We start from the raw sequence: 16,552 nt of genomic DNA on the forward strand, positions 1-16,552 counted from the left end.
CTTGGCGCTAAAAGCTCCTGACCTGGGATTAGCAGCTGAGAGGAAGCACGTTCGACTGGCACTAATTTGGGTGCGTTTGTTTTCTCTAAAGGCTTCTGGGTTATTATAGAGTGGAGGGGGAAAGGAGTTGTGCAAGGTGCCTGAACTAGACAGGTGCATTAACAGCACAGTGGGAAAGAGAGTCTTGTCGAGTCTTTTTATTGTTGCATTTCACACTGTACTTGACCTTGGCAATACTTAGAGCACAGCTTTTGAGTAAAAGAGCTGGCTGGCTATTTTGCGTTCCTTGCTGTCTCGAGCGGTATTAAACTTGCCACTAATTGGTGTGAGCTGAACCTCTTTTATTTGCAGGTTGCAATGTGCATTAGCTTGGGAACAGTTAAACAAGAGCTGGTTTTCTGTGGACACCCTCCTTGCTTGCTTCACACATTCATACAGATATGCTAGTAACTTGCTTAAGACAGACGACATGAAAATAGAGATGCATATGTGAGCATTGTTGGGAAAGTGATGACCTGAGTAGTTTATGGCATCTAATTTTATTTTGATTGCTTTGTTGTCTATAAGGGTACATTTATTCTAACTTAACAGAGACTCTGGGATAGAAATAGAAATAAGTATTATTGAAGGGTCCATATAGTGGGGGCTGCTCTTAGGGCACTCCCAGGAAGTTGCCCTGTGGTAGCATTTTTAGGGGTATTCCAGTTGGAAAGGTCGGCCTCCTCGGTGACATTTTGGTTGCTCAGTTGCAATGAGAGAATGGTGGTCCTGTTGCTGTATAAGAGCAGTCAGAAACACAAGGAATACTAGCCCTGAATAGGTGAGGCTACACGTGATACTGTAACTCCATCCAGTATTGTATGTCACAAGAGTGCACAGTGCAGTTTGGCCATGCTTGGCAAAGCTACATACAACTGAGGCTGGCATACTGCCTTTGGGGCAGTAATTGGGTCGCGTGGTGTACTCCCTGCCAACCCATTGGCTCCTGGTTTCCAATTCTAAATGCCCCACCAACACTTTGCTGCTCTGACAACCCACCCCAGTCAAGCTGGCCTCATGTTTCATGCTTGCTTCCTTCTCAGCTCCATTCTGAAAAAGAGTGCTGTCCCTCAAACCCCAAGCAACTTTTGGCTTCTCACCATTCCACTCTCTGCCAGTTGTGCTGCTTGCCCAAACGTTTCCAGTTTCACCTCTTTAGTCCCTTCCATGTCTCATTGTATCCTTGTGATACAATTGCCTTCTAAAGTTGCCACTCATACTCTGTGCAGCTAGGATTGTTGTTCCCTCTCCTGCCAACATAACCTACATGAGAGCTTATCTTATGGGTCCCAATTAGGAGAGTGAAGAGAAAAGTCCTTAAAGTCTGCTTTTGCTGTTGAAATAAATTCAGCAGAGTACATGCTTTCAAACATTTTTATCAAAATTTTAGCATCTGAGTTTTCATTTTCCTTCTCTAATTAAGATTGTGTTTTTATTTCTTGACATTTCATTAGGTTCAGTTATCTCTCCCCATTTGCTTTTAACAGCCAGAACGCATTTCAGGAGAGCAGTATGGGATTCATTCTGATGTTTGGAGCCTAGGGATTTCCTTCATGGAGGTAGGTGCCTTTATATGTTTGTTTTTCAACTATATAAAAAGAACACAGTTGGGTTTTGATTCCTGATTCATGCAGGTTTAGGTGTTTTTAAAGAGATCCTGCATATGAAAATTTTGCATGGGGGAAATAACGTGTGAGCCAAGTAATCCATGTTGATGCCCAAGCCACAGACGATCACTCCCTCCCTCCCTTCTTTTGAGGGAGAGGCATCCTGTGGAATGGGGGCTACTAGAGGACCAGGCATCAGCATGGATAGCCCAGCTCACACACCGTTTGGGAAGCTAATGGGAGTATAGGGCTATTCTTTCTGAGGGATTTGTAAACCTGTGAACTGGGATTAAGATTACAAAGTGACTGCACTTTGGAGCATCCTTGTGCATGTTGAATAGTATTAAACAACCATTGTTTAGTCTCTATGTTTTATTTAGAAAGGATTTGTTCTTCAGAAAGAAGTTTCTCTTGAGGTTTTTATCTCGAGGTTGGAAAGACCCCATACTGGCTACATCATCTTATAGCCTATGGGTGGGATTCAGTGTTGTGCTAAAGCCATTGTTCTATCAACACAAGCTTTTCTGCTTGCCAGAGGGGACTGTTTTCCCCATCCTCTCCCTGCACTGTTATGCGCAGGAAGCAGTGGGGTGGTTTTTTTGAGGGAGTGCAAGAGGAGCCCCATTGCACCAGTACAACATCTTAGTTGAATCTAGCCCATAGAATGAACTTCAATTTCAGTTCTGCCTCTATTGTTGTTCCATGCCTGCAACTTGGGTTGCCAAATGTTAGGTTGGGCATGCTTTGCAGGTAAGTGAAATGGACCACCCCTTTGCCAGATAACTGGAGGGTGCAGGAAATGGGTGCTCAACTCATGGCTAGCTTGGTCAGGCCAAAGACATCGGCCAGGTTTCTGTAACATTTTGAGGTATTGCTGTTGCAGTTAAGAGTGTTCATCTGAAGTTTTTTTGGCATGATGAGTAAAATTTGTATATATCCTGGCCATCATTAATATGCTTTATGACCTGGGTGGTAATCTACTCTTAGCTGCAACCACAATTATAATGTGGATAATTCAGAATGTTACAAAACCTGTCCTATGGCTTTGGCTTGACCTGAACCTCCATCTCATGTGTTAAGCTCATTTCTCATCTTGACATACCACACATAGTTATTATGATAAAATTGGAGGCCCCCTTTCTGCTTCCTGTTGCTAACACGGCATGATGACTTCAGATAAGTAATCTGCTCCCCCCACAACTAAATGTTTGAGTCCTATAGCGGGGATAGTTAAACTTAATACCAGAGAGTTTGTGCAAAGAGCCCTGGGCCTGGGTAGTGCCATCTCTTTGCACAGGGAGGGTCTGCTTATTGCCTCTTCTTGAACAAACTTCCTTTCCTCTTCTTCGCCTTCTGCTTGCTTTTCTCTCCTGAGTCAGAAGCATGGAACAATTTGTCTCTGTGTGCTTTGTTAATTGGTGTGTCATCTGCTCCTCGGAGACCTCTCCTCAACATGATCGTTGTTTTATTGAAGTGGTTTGAGTGATGTGTTAAATGAGGAGAGCGAGGGAAAATGGCTTTAGAAAGGTGAAGGTGATGCTCCAGGAAGCCATGCAAGGTCATTGCCATTAAAGTCACACTCTCTGTTGACACTGGGATGGACCAGGGAGCATTTGGAGAGGACAGCTGGAGTTTATGTTGGAATTTCCAAACATCCCTTTTGAGCCAGACTTTGTGTCATTGAGCTAGTGTGTTCCTTAGATCCCTTGGGTAATAAAGCTAAAGAGGTTTTCTCTGCACTTCTTTTATTCAGAAAAAGAAAAGATGCCAGAGCTTAGAAATGTGTCAGAGTCCTTGATCCCACATGCATCCAGTGGGTTGAGTCATGAGATTGAGGCATTCTGTGAAAGCAGGTGCACTCTCTTCTGAACAATTGCTTCATGTGTGTCAGGGCTGAGATCTAATATTGAAAGTTTCTGGGGTAACCAGGAAAACTGCTGGTCCTAGTCTGGGCAACAATCTATACCAACCTTCCCCCACCTGGGGTCCTGCAAATGTTTGGACCGCAACTCCCAATGGCTGTGCTGCTTGAGGCTAATGGGAGTTGTAGTCCAAAACATCTGGAGGGCCCCAGATAGAGGGTAGCTGATATTCTTCTGGATGACAATAGGCTACTTCTATACTGTAGATTCATTAGTCATATGGTAGGGTAATAAAAAGAGAATTGAGACATGTAAGGCCATTTGTTCTGAACAGCTATTGCATTCTGCTCACTCCTAACAGACCCTAAAAAAAGGCTACTCTTTGCATCGTTGTGTAGGGGGAAAGAGCCCAGCCTGACAGCAGTGCAGTAATGCTTCAGAGCCTGCTTGAACTCTGTTGTCAACCTGAAATTTATTTTAGTCTTCTAAGCTTGGAGCAAAATGTGTGCATCTGCCTGCTACCAAGTCAGACTATTTATCCATTTTGTTCAGTATTGTGTACCCTAAACTACCCTTCATGTTTACATTCTCACTTTTTAAAAAGTGTGTGTAACTGGGTTGCTTCCATTTTGAAGGAAAAAAGGTTACAGGACGCAATTGTATCTTAAATCTACTTAATTTTGAAGAGGAGGGGGTAGTAAACAGTAAACGGCAAATAGGCCTTCTGCAGGTTTTGACCCAGAGAATATCTGAGAAAATCAGTGGAAGAGAGAAGGAAGCTTAGAATGTGTTACATTACAGATGTAGATACATGAGAAAGCTATAGTTCAGTGGTAGAGCATGTGCTTTGCTTGTCAATGGTCCCAGGTTCAGTTGCTGGCATTGCTAGGACTGGGAAGAAACATTGTTTGTAATAGCCTTTGGAAAGCTGCTGCCAGGCTGAGTAAATGGTACATGGCTGAATGGACCAGTTGTTTGACTTGGTATTAGGCAGCATCATATGATCAAGCCTCCTTAAGCTACAGTTCACTCTGACAAGCCCACAGTAGGGGGACTTCTGGTTTGGAGGGTGTTAATTCCATGGAGATGCAAGTCCTGGCCCAGTACAGGTTGAAAATTAAGCCTTTCACAATTTATTTCCCAATAAATCCTACTACTATTACTAGCTACGATGGCTGTGTACTGTCTTTGCTATCAGAAGCAACATCCCTCTGAATGCCTGTTGCTGGGGAGCAGAAGTGGGGAGAGCTTTTTTGCACTCAGGTTCTTCCTGGGGCATCTGGGTAGCCACTGAAGGAACAGAATGCCAGACACCAGTCTGCTCCAGCTAGACTTTTCTTATACCCTTAACGTTAGTTTGGGGAAGGCTGCTTTATCTCCATGGGAAATGTTTTGGTGGAAGTGGCTGGCCTTTCTTGAAATGTTCTTGCTTCGAAAACTGAAGCATGAGGATTGGTGGGTTTTCCCCCTTTCCTGCTACTATTAAAAAAGATAAATTGGACAGCAACGAGCGAGGCATGAGGCATCTCTTGGGACCTAGTTATGAGTCCTGTAATATTGTGCTGGGGCCACTGTTGTCTCCTCTGTGTTGTAAAACCTCCCCAGAGCTTTTTGCAACGATTGTTAAGGGTGTTTTGTTTGAGCTTCTTCCCCATGTTGACATTTCTGTCTGGTCACCAGAAAGTGGCATTTTTCTAGTACATCCCATGCAGGCGCAGGGTGACAAAACAACTGATGGTCTCACACGGAAAAGTGTTATACAAATCATTATTATTAGTTATCTTCAGCATTGTTATCAATAACAGTGTAACCTAGGAATGCCTTTGTGTCCATCACTGGCTCTCCATGTCTTAAAACAATGCAACCCTCAGTATTGCAGTGGTAGATCACATGTTTTGCATGCAGAAGGTCCCATATTCAGTTTCCAGGTAACACTGGGAAATATTCCTTCCCGACCCCTGGAGAGCCACTGACCATTAGTGTAGGTCATTCCCAAACTTGGGTCTCCAGTTGTTTTTGGACTACAATTCCCATCATCCCTGACCACTGATCTTGCTAGCTAGGGGTGATGGGAGTTGCAGTCCAAAAACAGCTGGAGACCCAAGTTTGGGAAACACTGGTATAGGCCTTACTGAGCTAGATGGGCCAATTGGTCTGATTCGGTATAAGGCAACTTTGTATGGTCCTTGGTCCTGCTACTTTGTCGCAGGGCCCTGGTCCCAATGTGCATCACACTTGCTGCTAGATTCATTATGCCCAGGGCCGGATTTAGGTTTGATGAGGCCCTAAACTACTGAAGGTAATGGGGCCCTTTATATGTCCAGCTATCCTTTGCCAACAACAATATGTCACTGTTTTTTGTGTTGAATATATGCTATATGGTAATTTATGGACCTAATAGTTATCTAAAACCATTTTATTTGTTTTTTATCTTATAATTTGGAAATGTACATCCATTTTCCCCCCTTTAATTTTTTTGGGGGGCCTCAAGAGAATGGGCCCTAAGCTATAGCTTGTTTAGCTTATACGTAAATCCGGTACTGGTTATGCCCACCTTTCAGATTTCCAGTGCCAGGCAAAGGGAGCTTGCACTGTAGAGATGTGGTCCTATCTGCTTCCATAGAAAGTCATGGCCAGTGTTTGCTTTCAGTTCACTGCTGGAAATTCAAGCTTTCTTGTCACTCCCCTTTTAATTCTGTGTCTGCTTCTGCAAGATAGAAGGTCAGTATTAACTAATCCCATTTAGAGTGGCATTATTTCCCCATTCTTTCTTTGAAGATTTTAAGTAGTTGTTAATTGAACACATTAGATGGATCTGGGCACATTTCAGTACCTACGGTATGATTTGTTTTAAATTGCTTTAACTATTTTCCATGCCACATTTCCAACCTTCCTTAGACTTTTTTTTTTTTAAACCAAACACTATTTTATAACCAACTATCCAAGGAACCAGATAGTGATTTGATGGCTGCAAGTCACTCCATTATGGTAACAAGCAGACCAAAACAATTGAGTTACAGCTTTAAAAATATATATTAATAATATAAGCTGTTGGTGCCTTGTGCCTCAAGAGAAATCTCTTAGTTCACATCAGCCTTTGCCGACCTGGTGCCCTCTGGACGTTTTGGACGACAACTCCGATCAGCCCCAGCCAACACAGATTTGCTTGCTGAAGCAGATGGGAGTTGTAGGTTTAAACATCTGGAGGGCACTGGATTGCCAAAAGCTAGTCTACGTCCAACCCACAGAGCTGCTCAAACAGATCTCCAGAGCCTCTGAGTCTTTTATTATCCTTCCAGGACCTTCTCTCCCTGACCCCAACTCCTTTCTCATCCATATGCAGTTGCTGCTGACTCCAGTTCTGACTGTCCGATTTCCGAATTAATACTATGCACGTCCACAAAACCACCTTGATAGGCAAAGGCACTCAAAGGGTATCTTCTCCAGAAGTGATATTACAATCTCCAGAACCTGTTTCTTGAGAGAGAAATAGTGTCTTCTGAATGGGAACTTTGTTTTGATGCCAGATTTTGCATGTGTTAGGTAAGAATGAACACAAGCTCTGCTGGAAGCAGAATGGACTGTGCCTTTCTGTTTAGGCTGCTAACAGTGGAGGAGCTTGTTTTGTAGAGCTGGTACTTTCCCCGTATGACGTTCTGAGCTGATCTGACAGCTGGCAAAGAAAAGAAAACATCATTTCTTTCTCTTTTACAGTCAATTGTTTTGTATTACTTTGAATTATTGAAGGGCATATCTCTTACTTATTGAGTTCATGCAGGTGGCCCCCTGTTGTTCCTTTGGACTATTTCTGGATACACAAGCTAGCTTTTTGGTCTTTATTGGGTATTGTTGTTTGCTTGTTTGCTTTGCTTTTTACCACCATTGATCATGCCTCCCCAGCCTGGAAATCTAGTTTCTTCATCTAGAGGTGAACTGCCCGCAGCAGGGGTAGCCAGCATGGTGCCCTCCAGGTGTTTTGGACTACAACTCCCATCCTCTTTGATCACTTGTCATGCTGAGTGGGGCTGTTGGGAGTCATAGTCCAGAACATCTAGAGGGCACCAAGTTGGCCAACCCTGGGCTACAATAACAATGCAAACGGTGGCATATAAAATGACATTAAACTATTGATTAAAAATTATCTTCAGTGAACCTTGGTGTCCTCTTAAGAAAATCTTAGAGGAAATGAGCAGCTACTTCTGGAAGTAGTTTTTCTCATCCTTAGTGGCAAAATTAGACTTCTCTGAAGTATGCATAAAGAATTGGGGGGGGGGGAGCTCTGTTTCAAAAAAATTGAGATGGAGACAGTTGCAGATGAGTAAAGCTTTTAGATATTAGAAGTGGACATGATAGACATGTAGCTTGTGTGTTCTTTGTCTGTAGTAATTGAAGTTAGGGAAAATTTTAAGGTTGAATTCTGCGCCTTGCTAGGGAGATGCAGACTTGCAAGTTTTGTTCATGCATACTGAGTGTGTAAATTTTACTGAATTGTTGTCTTACCTTTTGTTAAACTCTTGCTCTGTGATGGTTTGTTGACTGGTTAAAAAATAAACAAATCCAACATAAAATATTATAAAACTCTCTAAATTTAAACATAAAAGTTGTTTGGCATTTACATGGCTCTGTAACTGTTGTCATGAGAAGTTTTACATTGCTCGGTTACTCGTGAATCTCAAGAGGAAGAATATTGCAGAGCTAGCTTCTCTGTTTGCCTTTATCTAGGCTTGCCACACAGATGGTAGGCTAAAGAGGGCGCTCTTGGTTGACCATGGAGACTCTGTAGAGGTGGAGGGGAAGCTGTTGAGCTATGTAGGGGTCAAGTCATGTAGGATTTGGCAGCTGAAAACCAGCCCTTTTAAAACATTCAGGTGACTATAGAACTGTAGTTTCCACTGGTTCCATGTACACTGGTCTTGGAGATGTGCACACTGGGAGACAGGCTGATGCATATGGACCAATTGAATTTTGTAATCAGTGGCGTGTGTGTGTGTGTGTGTGTGTGTGTGTGTGTAAGAGACAGACCGTTCTAGTTCTTCCCTTGTGATTTTTGCCAAACAAAGGTTGTCTGTTGAAAGCAACTTCTCTATTGTCACAACGAAAGCTGATGTCCAGCATTTGTGGTGGTTTTTGTGGGGGTAGAATTGGAAGTAAAGGTTCCACTGCCCAAGGCCTGGGTCATGAATTAATAATTGCCTCCTCCGTGGCGGGTGAGGCCCATCAGCAAAGCTGGGAACGAAGAAGTTGCCTTGCAGAGTGCTATCAATCACCCAGTGACCATAACTTCTAGTAATTAGTGTATTTTATGGGCCTCTGCTTCCGAGGCTTGGAAGCGCATATGCTCCAGTCACAGTGAAACTTAGCCAGAGTAATATTCCAGAATGATTTATCCGTTTGCTGCACTGGGAGGTAACCCTATATTAGGGGAAGATTGTGAACTAAGCTGCAATAAAGTGTAAGTTTAGGTAAAGTTTGCCCAGGTTGAGACCTCAATGCATCATTTCTTTTCCGGCATTCATTGCTCGGCGACAGTAGGCAGGCTTTGTGCTGAGGAAATAAATAACGCAATTATGTGAACAGAGAGGTGTACGAGCAGTGAAAGAAATATGTATGTGGTCTTCCTACAAATCCATCTCTAAACAAAACTCGGATTCTGAAACTCCACTAATTAGCCATCTTTATTGCTACTCAAGCTCCTTTTTTTGTTACAGAAGTGCCTAAGGCAAACCAGCGTACAAAGAGACTAGCACCCTGCTCTTGGCAGTCCTATCCTGCCAAATCTGCAGCAGGCTGGGAGCTCAAGCCCCTTCTCCCTTCACACTCTCCCCCAATAAGAGAAGCTGGGAGAGTTGGGGAGGAGCAGAACTGGGCTGGCGCGTCCTGTTTCGTCACCTCTGCACCTCCAAAGCCTCCCTTACCTGAGTCTTGTGGCAGCCCCTGCAAAAGTGGCTGTGACAGCAGCAGGTTCTGGTGAGAGCTCACAAGATCTTGGCAAAAGCCACTGCTGCCACCACTTCTCAGCCAGGGGCAGAAGGGGTGTCACCTCTTGGTGTTCCACTTGGTGATGCAGCTGCCTCAGCCCGCCTCATGGGCAGGTTGGCTCTGAGCAGGACTGTGTCTGATTTGCCAGCAGGACCCTGCTCCTTGCAATTCCATTTCTTTGCATTTCCACATCATTTATTATTTCTACAGCACCGTCAGTGTGCCTGGCACTAGGCAGAGTGCTAGAGGATGGCTTTCTGCTCCAGGTTGCTTACAATCTCAAATACGACTCAGGGGCGGGTAGACAAAGGGGAGGGAAGTAGAAGCAGAACTAAACATGAACACTACAAAAGACTGTGAGAAGTGCAGCCCCTCAAGAACAGGGAGCTGGTTTAGATTGGCCTTTGAGCTAATCCAGAAGATCTCTTCTTACGTTGTTCTGTGGCTCTCCAGATGTTTATGGACTATACATCTCATCATTGCTGACCTTTGGCCATTGAGATTGGCGCTAATGGGAATTGGAGTCCAAAACAACTGGAGAACTACTGGGGGAGTGGGCTATGCAGAGCACCAAAGCCTCAGCCTCCAGGCACCAAGAGTTCCTCTCCAGGACTTGAATTAAATACATTGATTTCAACTTGCCAGCCAAACTTGAAGCTGGAGGTCTCTCATCTCGGGTAGATCCCAGGCTTTACATCAGGAACAGCCTTTTCAAAAATGGAGCATCCGTACCTAAAGTAATTGGGTGAGTGTATGCAGAATTTAGCAGCACTGGGTGATTCTTTTTGATTTATAAGGCTTTAGTGAAAGTGAATTAAACTTGGGGTTTAATCTCTTTTGTCTGGAGGTCCCAGAGGGCATGTTTCTTGCTTGGTCTGGTGGCCTTTCTCCCTAGCCTAGGTGCAGCCTCCAACAGACGTGTCATTTCATCTGTCTCTGTTACTCGGGCTCATGGCCCTCTGCAGGGGTCGCACATTCCACAAGTTATCAGCTAATGGTCTTGTACATTAAAAATGGAAGCTTCCTCCGCTCAGTGGCCTTGCCTTGCTTTGTTTCTAAGCCCCAGACACTTTGGAGTGCAGCTGCGAACTATAGGCAGAAGATTAAATTAATTTGTAACTCTCCCCCCTTTTTTTCTTTTGGACCTGTGTTACTAAATCCTTCTCATTTAATTGAAACCCTATTTCAAGGTGGTTTGCGTCTCTTGTTCTTTGTTGCCAATTTAACCTCCAAAGCACTTTAACATGAGTAAATTGCGGTTATATCCTCCTGGATTCTTTTTTAAACTGAGCAATAAGAGGACAGTGGAATTGGTATAGGTAGGAAGGAAAAACGATAGGGCTTCTTCTTGCAGTATTTAATATTTATCAGGGTCTTTGTCAGTGGAATGTTAAAGCGATTTTAAACCTTGAATCTAGAAATCTACAAATTGGTCTCGGAAATGAAATCTTACCATGTGAGTTTCAGGTAATCCAGTTGTTATGTCTGGGTTTGTTTGGTCTGTTGTTGTTTTTTTAAAAAAGTTTCCAATGTCTGAATGTTCCAAACTGTCGGCTGCTTTCCTCTAAATTGAGGGTTTAACTGCAGTGCACAATCTAAATGCAAAATCTTGAGATGGAAATTTAATTGTGTAAAATGTGCACAAAGTAATTAAGAACAAATTTTAGAACATTTCAGACTATAAAGTTCTTCTTTAGCTCGATCACAAGCAGTATCGTAAGTGCTTATTTTCAATTTGCAGTTATGCTGAGAAACATGGAATGCAACTAAATAAAGCCATCCTGTGCTCTTCAGTATAACTGTAAATTAAAAAGCCAAACAAACTTGCAAGTTGCACAGAGTAATTTAAAGAAGGGTGGGCAGGAGACTTTATAGCATCATTGTCCTTAAAAATAATATTCAGCATGCCCTTGCCTCAGTGGCTTTCTGCTTACATTAGTGTCAGGACTCAAGCCTGCAGTGAATCTTGAACTCACCATTTGAGGGATGTTAAGCTGGGATTTAATGAGTATATTGCCACCCAGATCTAGTCAAAGGTGGAATTGCAACAAGACCACCTTGGCGTACCTCTTGCTGCCAGTAGACCAGAGGCAAGTGAGGCTCTCAGACCTCTGAAAAAACGTTGACAGCCGGCTTGCTTGTATATGAATGTATGAAGCTGCCTTATATTGCATCAGATCATTGGTCCATCCAGTTCAGCATTGTCTCCTTCAGCAGCCACACCTCTCCAGAGTGTCAAGCTGAGGCACGTCTTTCTCAGCCATGCTTCCCTAGGATGCTGGAGATTGAATTTAGCTCTTCATGAAATGCAAAGTGTTCTCTAACAATGAACTGCTGTTGCATGTGTTCCTCTAAGTGCCCCTCAGTCTGTGCCTTCCCCCAGCAGCCGAATGCACCTTGGAAGGTCACTATAACTGAAGGTATGTTGAAAGTTTCATGGTAGGATGGAAAGATGTGTATTCTGATTTGACCCCTCCTCCTGAAGAAATCCAGGGAAACATACACATTCACAGTAAAAAACATTCTTTTTTAAAAAAAGCATTCTAAAAGCAGTTACATTAAAACAGTCAAAAACCAGTTAAAACATGATCTCATCCAGTGATCTCAGGGTTGCCAGGAACAATATCCTTCAGACATCACATGCCTGGGTAAAGAAGAATGTTTTCAAGTTCTTTGTAAAATTCAGTACTGATGGATGCAGATACACCTCACCAGGGGTTGTGTAAATAGGAAGTCACCACTGAAAAGCAGCATGTTGTTCAGTCGTTTAGTCGTGTCCAACTCTTCGTGACCCCATGGACCAGAGCACTCCAGGCCCTCCTGTCTTTCACTGCCTCCCGCAGTTTGGTCAAACTCACATTTGTATCTTCAAGAACGCTGTCCAACCATCTTGTCCTTTGTCGTCCCCTTCTCCTTGTGCCCTCAATCTTTCCCAACATCAGGGTCTTTTACAGGGAGTCTTCTCTTCTCATAAGGTGGCCAAAGTACTGGAGCCTCAGCTTAACGATCTGTCCTTCCAGTGAGCACTCAGGGCTGATTTCCTTAAGAATGGAGAAGTTTTATCTTCTTGCAGTCCACGGGACTCTCAAGAGTCTCCTCCAGCACCATAATTCAAAAGCACCCATTATACCAGGGTTGTGGGATCTGCGGCCTTCCATCTGTTGTTGGACTACAATCCTATCATCTGTGACCATTGGCTATGTTGCCTGGGACTGGTGAGGGTTAGAGTCCAACAGCTACTGGGCTGGCTGTGGGACAGGTGCCCCATCCTTGGTTTATACTATTCTGTGTATGTTAAAGCTTTTAGTGTTACCTCCTTTCACTATTCTTAATCATGGACATAACAAATAACTTCACACTTATCTTTGTCATTCAGTTCTCCTAGCAAGTCACTGAGGCATCATGCCCTGATTTAGAGATACATTTGAATCTTAGAAGCTGCCTTATACAGAATCAGCCCAGTGCTGTCTGTTCCCACTGGTGTTGGCTCTCCAAGGAGTTAGGCTGAGAGAGATCTTTTCCAGCCCTGCCACCCAACAGTGAGTGCAAGTGGTTGAATCTGGGGCCTTATGCATGCAAATCACATGCTCCACTACTGAGCATATCTCCTTTTCAAGATAGTCAGGGCAGCCCCAGCTGCATAAGCGATGGCTATGGGGTGGTCATATTTGGGTGATGCGGGTGACAAGGAAGCTGATCACACTGTTAAGAGGTGGATCTCCTGGTACGTTGGAGAGGATGCTGGAACTGCACAGGAGTGGTACCTCAGAGCCACTGTGACGTTGCAGTGGATCAGATACTGTGGTGTAGCAGCTTGAGAATGGCAAAATTTAATCTCCTACCCATTGCATATGTTTTAGGGTTGTTAGAAATGAACTTGCATCTACAGAGCTCACTTGGTCACTGTCTGCTTTCCATAACTCCAAGATTTGTCTGAGCTCAGCATGCTCAGGGTTCTTGCATTTCAGGAATAAAATTACTAAGGCGGGGCTTGGTTTTGTTTCTCCTTTGCAGGGAATGCTTGGCATTTTGTCAAATGTGTCCTTTACTTTTCTGCATAATCCACAGAATGTGCAGTCTAGACATCTTCATAGGACCATCTTGAGCACGTGGCTGCTGCAAGGAGGAGCTATGGGAAGCCAGTGTGTTCAGAAGTGACATTTTGGATGAAAATGTAGTAGGCGATGAATTTAAATAAGCAAGCGTGTTGGATAATCGAGATTCAAATAAGGAGGGTTCCACTGTGTTGAGGCACCGATCTATTAACTTGTCAAGCCAGGAGGATTCAAAAGCTAAGAGGGCTAATGGGAATATGTTTCCAAAACTGCGATGGAACGGGTTGACTTTTCTGATTGACTGTCTTAAGTTGTGTGCTTTTATCTTTTCAATTTTCCTCTCGGGATTATATATCATTTTATGTCCAAATGGCTTCTGTTGTATGGAGGCAATTCTCCTGTTGGCAAAGCCCTAATCTGTTTGTTTTCATGGTTGGGTTTTGTTTTGTGTGTGTTTTTGGCTTCTATGCTTTAGCTGTTGGCCTATTTATAAATCTAAATCTACATACAGAGGTCATTGGTTGGTTGAACTTAAAACCATTTTACTCAGTAAATTTAATTAAGAAAATACAGTGCAACTCATAAGCAAATGAGTTTTTTCCTAGTTTTAAACCAAACCATCCTCTTGAGTGCTGATTGCCTTGCTCGACCCCTGGTGATACTGAAACAGGCAAAATTAAAAAGGACATTAAAGCTTCATTAAATCTGAAACACATTTAGTACAGTGACATATCTGCAGGCTATTTCGGGGAAGATTACAGGCTCTTTTGTGAGTTTCTTAATTTATAATACCTTGACAATCTTGGAGAGGGGGGAGGACTCTGCTTAGCCCAGTAGAACAATGGTTCTTGAATTGGGTTTCTTGCTGCTTGGGTGCTGCTCCCTCTTCACCGTTGAAGCAAATCCCAACAGAGGGGCTTGTGTTTAAAATAAATAAATTATAGTCAAGACTTGTTTGCATTCTATATGCAAAAATTACAATTTCTATACTGATGAAACCCAATTCTGTATTCAAAATAAATTATATTTGCATAAATGTGCTTAATTTGTATAAGCATGCCTCTTTTGTATTAATTTGCATAACATTTAAGGGTCTTGCTGTTGTGCTGGATGTTGAACTGCATTTTGTGTGCAGGCATGTTCACGCTTCTGGCAAGCAAGTTTTAGACCAAAAATATCATTTTTGTGAGGGTGCTGGTTTTGAATTCTTACTCGCCATGTATCCAAAGGATCAGTGCAGAATGCAACGTAGCATGCTTCCTCTTTTAAAACAACCCTTTAAGGCAGTCTAGAAAAAGAGTGGCTTTGCCAAAGCCATCTAATGAACTGTGTGTGCTTTCCCACATCCAACACCCTAACTGCTGCTCTACACAAACCCAGTGAGCATCTGTGGAAGAGCATCAGTGAAGTATTTTGTTGTGAGAAATGAGGAGTCAAAACCACCCTGGCTTGGAATGGTGAGGCCTGGGCAGAGGAGCTGTATGAGCTGCTCTAGGCCTTGTGCATCCTTTTTGAGTGGCAGCATGTGGCCTCTGAAAGAACCCCACGGAACTGGGCTGTGCCTGCGTGGCCCACAGGGAGGGAGCAATCACTTCTCTTGGATTTGGTACCCTTTGACACCCTTTAAGGGCCCTTCAATCCTTAGAGCCATGGTAGAAAGACAAACTCTTCCCCGTGGCTTATGAATGATGTGAAGATTTTAATCCATGTTACCTACAGTGGGAGGACCCAAAGGCTGGTACTCCTTCCTTGTTGGTTAACATGGAGCACGATGCTGTGGTCTCATGAGGGTTGCATTTCAAAACCAGAAAGGGCCCCAGTTACAGCTTCCACTCTTGACACTCTTCACATCAACACGATACATTTAAAGCATTGTTGTCCCACTTTAACAGTCATGACTTCCCCCAAAGAATCCTGGGAGGCCCAGTTTATTAGCATTACTGAGAATTGTTAAGAGAGCCCCCACTCACAGCTACAATTCCCAGCACGCTTAACAAACTATAGTGCACAGGAATCATTCATTTTGAGTGGGAGGTGGGAGCCATGGCTGTTAAAGTGGACCAATGATGCTTTCAGTGTATTGTGAGAATATGACCAGCGTCCACACTCTGGCGTCTTGGGTGCTTTCTCCATACTATTCACTTCACATTGTTTTCTCTTCATCAAAATACATTAAATTAGGATTGGGGGTATCAGAGGTGGGCAGGGTTGTTGGGTGGGTAGGCCACCAGATGTATTAACAGACTTCTTCTTCTGCATGATTGTCTGTTTTAAATATAGCTGTTCTCCATGCTTAGAGGTTATTTTTGCTTCAGCGTCTCCTTGTTCTATCTCTGTCCATTTTACATGCAATACTGTACTGATTTTTTTAGTTATTCTCCCCCTCTTCTTCCTCTCTCTCCCCCCCTCCTTTTCCTCAACCCCTAATGCAAATCTCTCTAACTAGACAAATATTATTTCCTTTCCCAGCTTGCTCTCGGGAGGTTCCCGTATCCTCAGGTAAGAATGTTCATTATCACTGACTGCCACTGTGGCGTTCATTCCTATGTATGAAGTTGCAGAGAGCAATTGTGAGCCTTGCAACCAGGTTCATATAAATCTGCCCTGTTAAATCTAACGGTAATATCTGCAGAGTTGTCCAAAACTGCCATTGATCTCATTTTGTTTTTAAACTCCAGGTTTATTTGACATATTTGAGGCTATTAAATGAGTTCAGCAATGTGTTGTTTGGACAGAATATTAGAACTTTTTAATGCAAATCTTAATTTTTTTGGGGGGGAGATGTGGGGTGTCTGTGGTTAAACTGACTTGATACAGCTTGGGGGAAGTGGTGACTGAGGCTGGGATCTTTAAAAGTATGAGTTTATTTTAAGTAAATTGCAACATGCTGTTGGGAAAGGGATACTGCTGCTAATGCAATACTAATCCCAGCAATTGTCTATGGCAATTACTGATGCCAGATGAACCCCAACAACTAGGCTAATGACACTGGCCAGGTAGGCTAGTGACT

The 16,552-nt window shown here is 43.3% G+C and overlaps 1 protein-coding gene across 7 annotated transcripts in view; it reads left to right on the top strand.

The window, feature by feature from the left end:
- The window catches only part of MAP2K5 (mitogen-activated protein kinase kinase 5), a 134,635-nt gene that overhangs the window by 67,321 nt on the left and 50,762 nt on the right, over nucleotides 1–16,552 (top strand). For 5 of the 7 annotated variants that reach the window (XR_014558036.1, XM_083713179.1, XM_083713178.1 and 2 more), the window contains exons 16-17: nucleotides 1,527–1,598; nucleotides 16,012–16,041. Coding sequence is in view for 6 of the 7 variants with exons in the window: in XM_083713179.1 (XP_083569305.1) it covers nucleotides 1,527–1,598; nucleotides 16,012–16,041 (102 nt within the window). In the remaining variant the exon portion in view is untranslated. The remainder of the gene's footprint in view (nucleotides 1–1,526; nucleotides 1,599–16,011; nucleotides 16,042–16,552) is intronic. The other 2 variants (XM_083713180.1, XM_083713177.1) reach the window with 1 other exon arrangement.

Source organism: Podarcis gaigeae (genome assembly GCF_964106915.1).
Source record: "Podarcis gaigeae genome assembly, chromosome: 14".
Taxonomy (NCBI): domain Eukaryota; kingdom Metazoa; phylum Chordata; class Lepidosauria; order Squamata; family Lacertidae; genus Podarcis; species Podarcis gaigeae.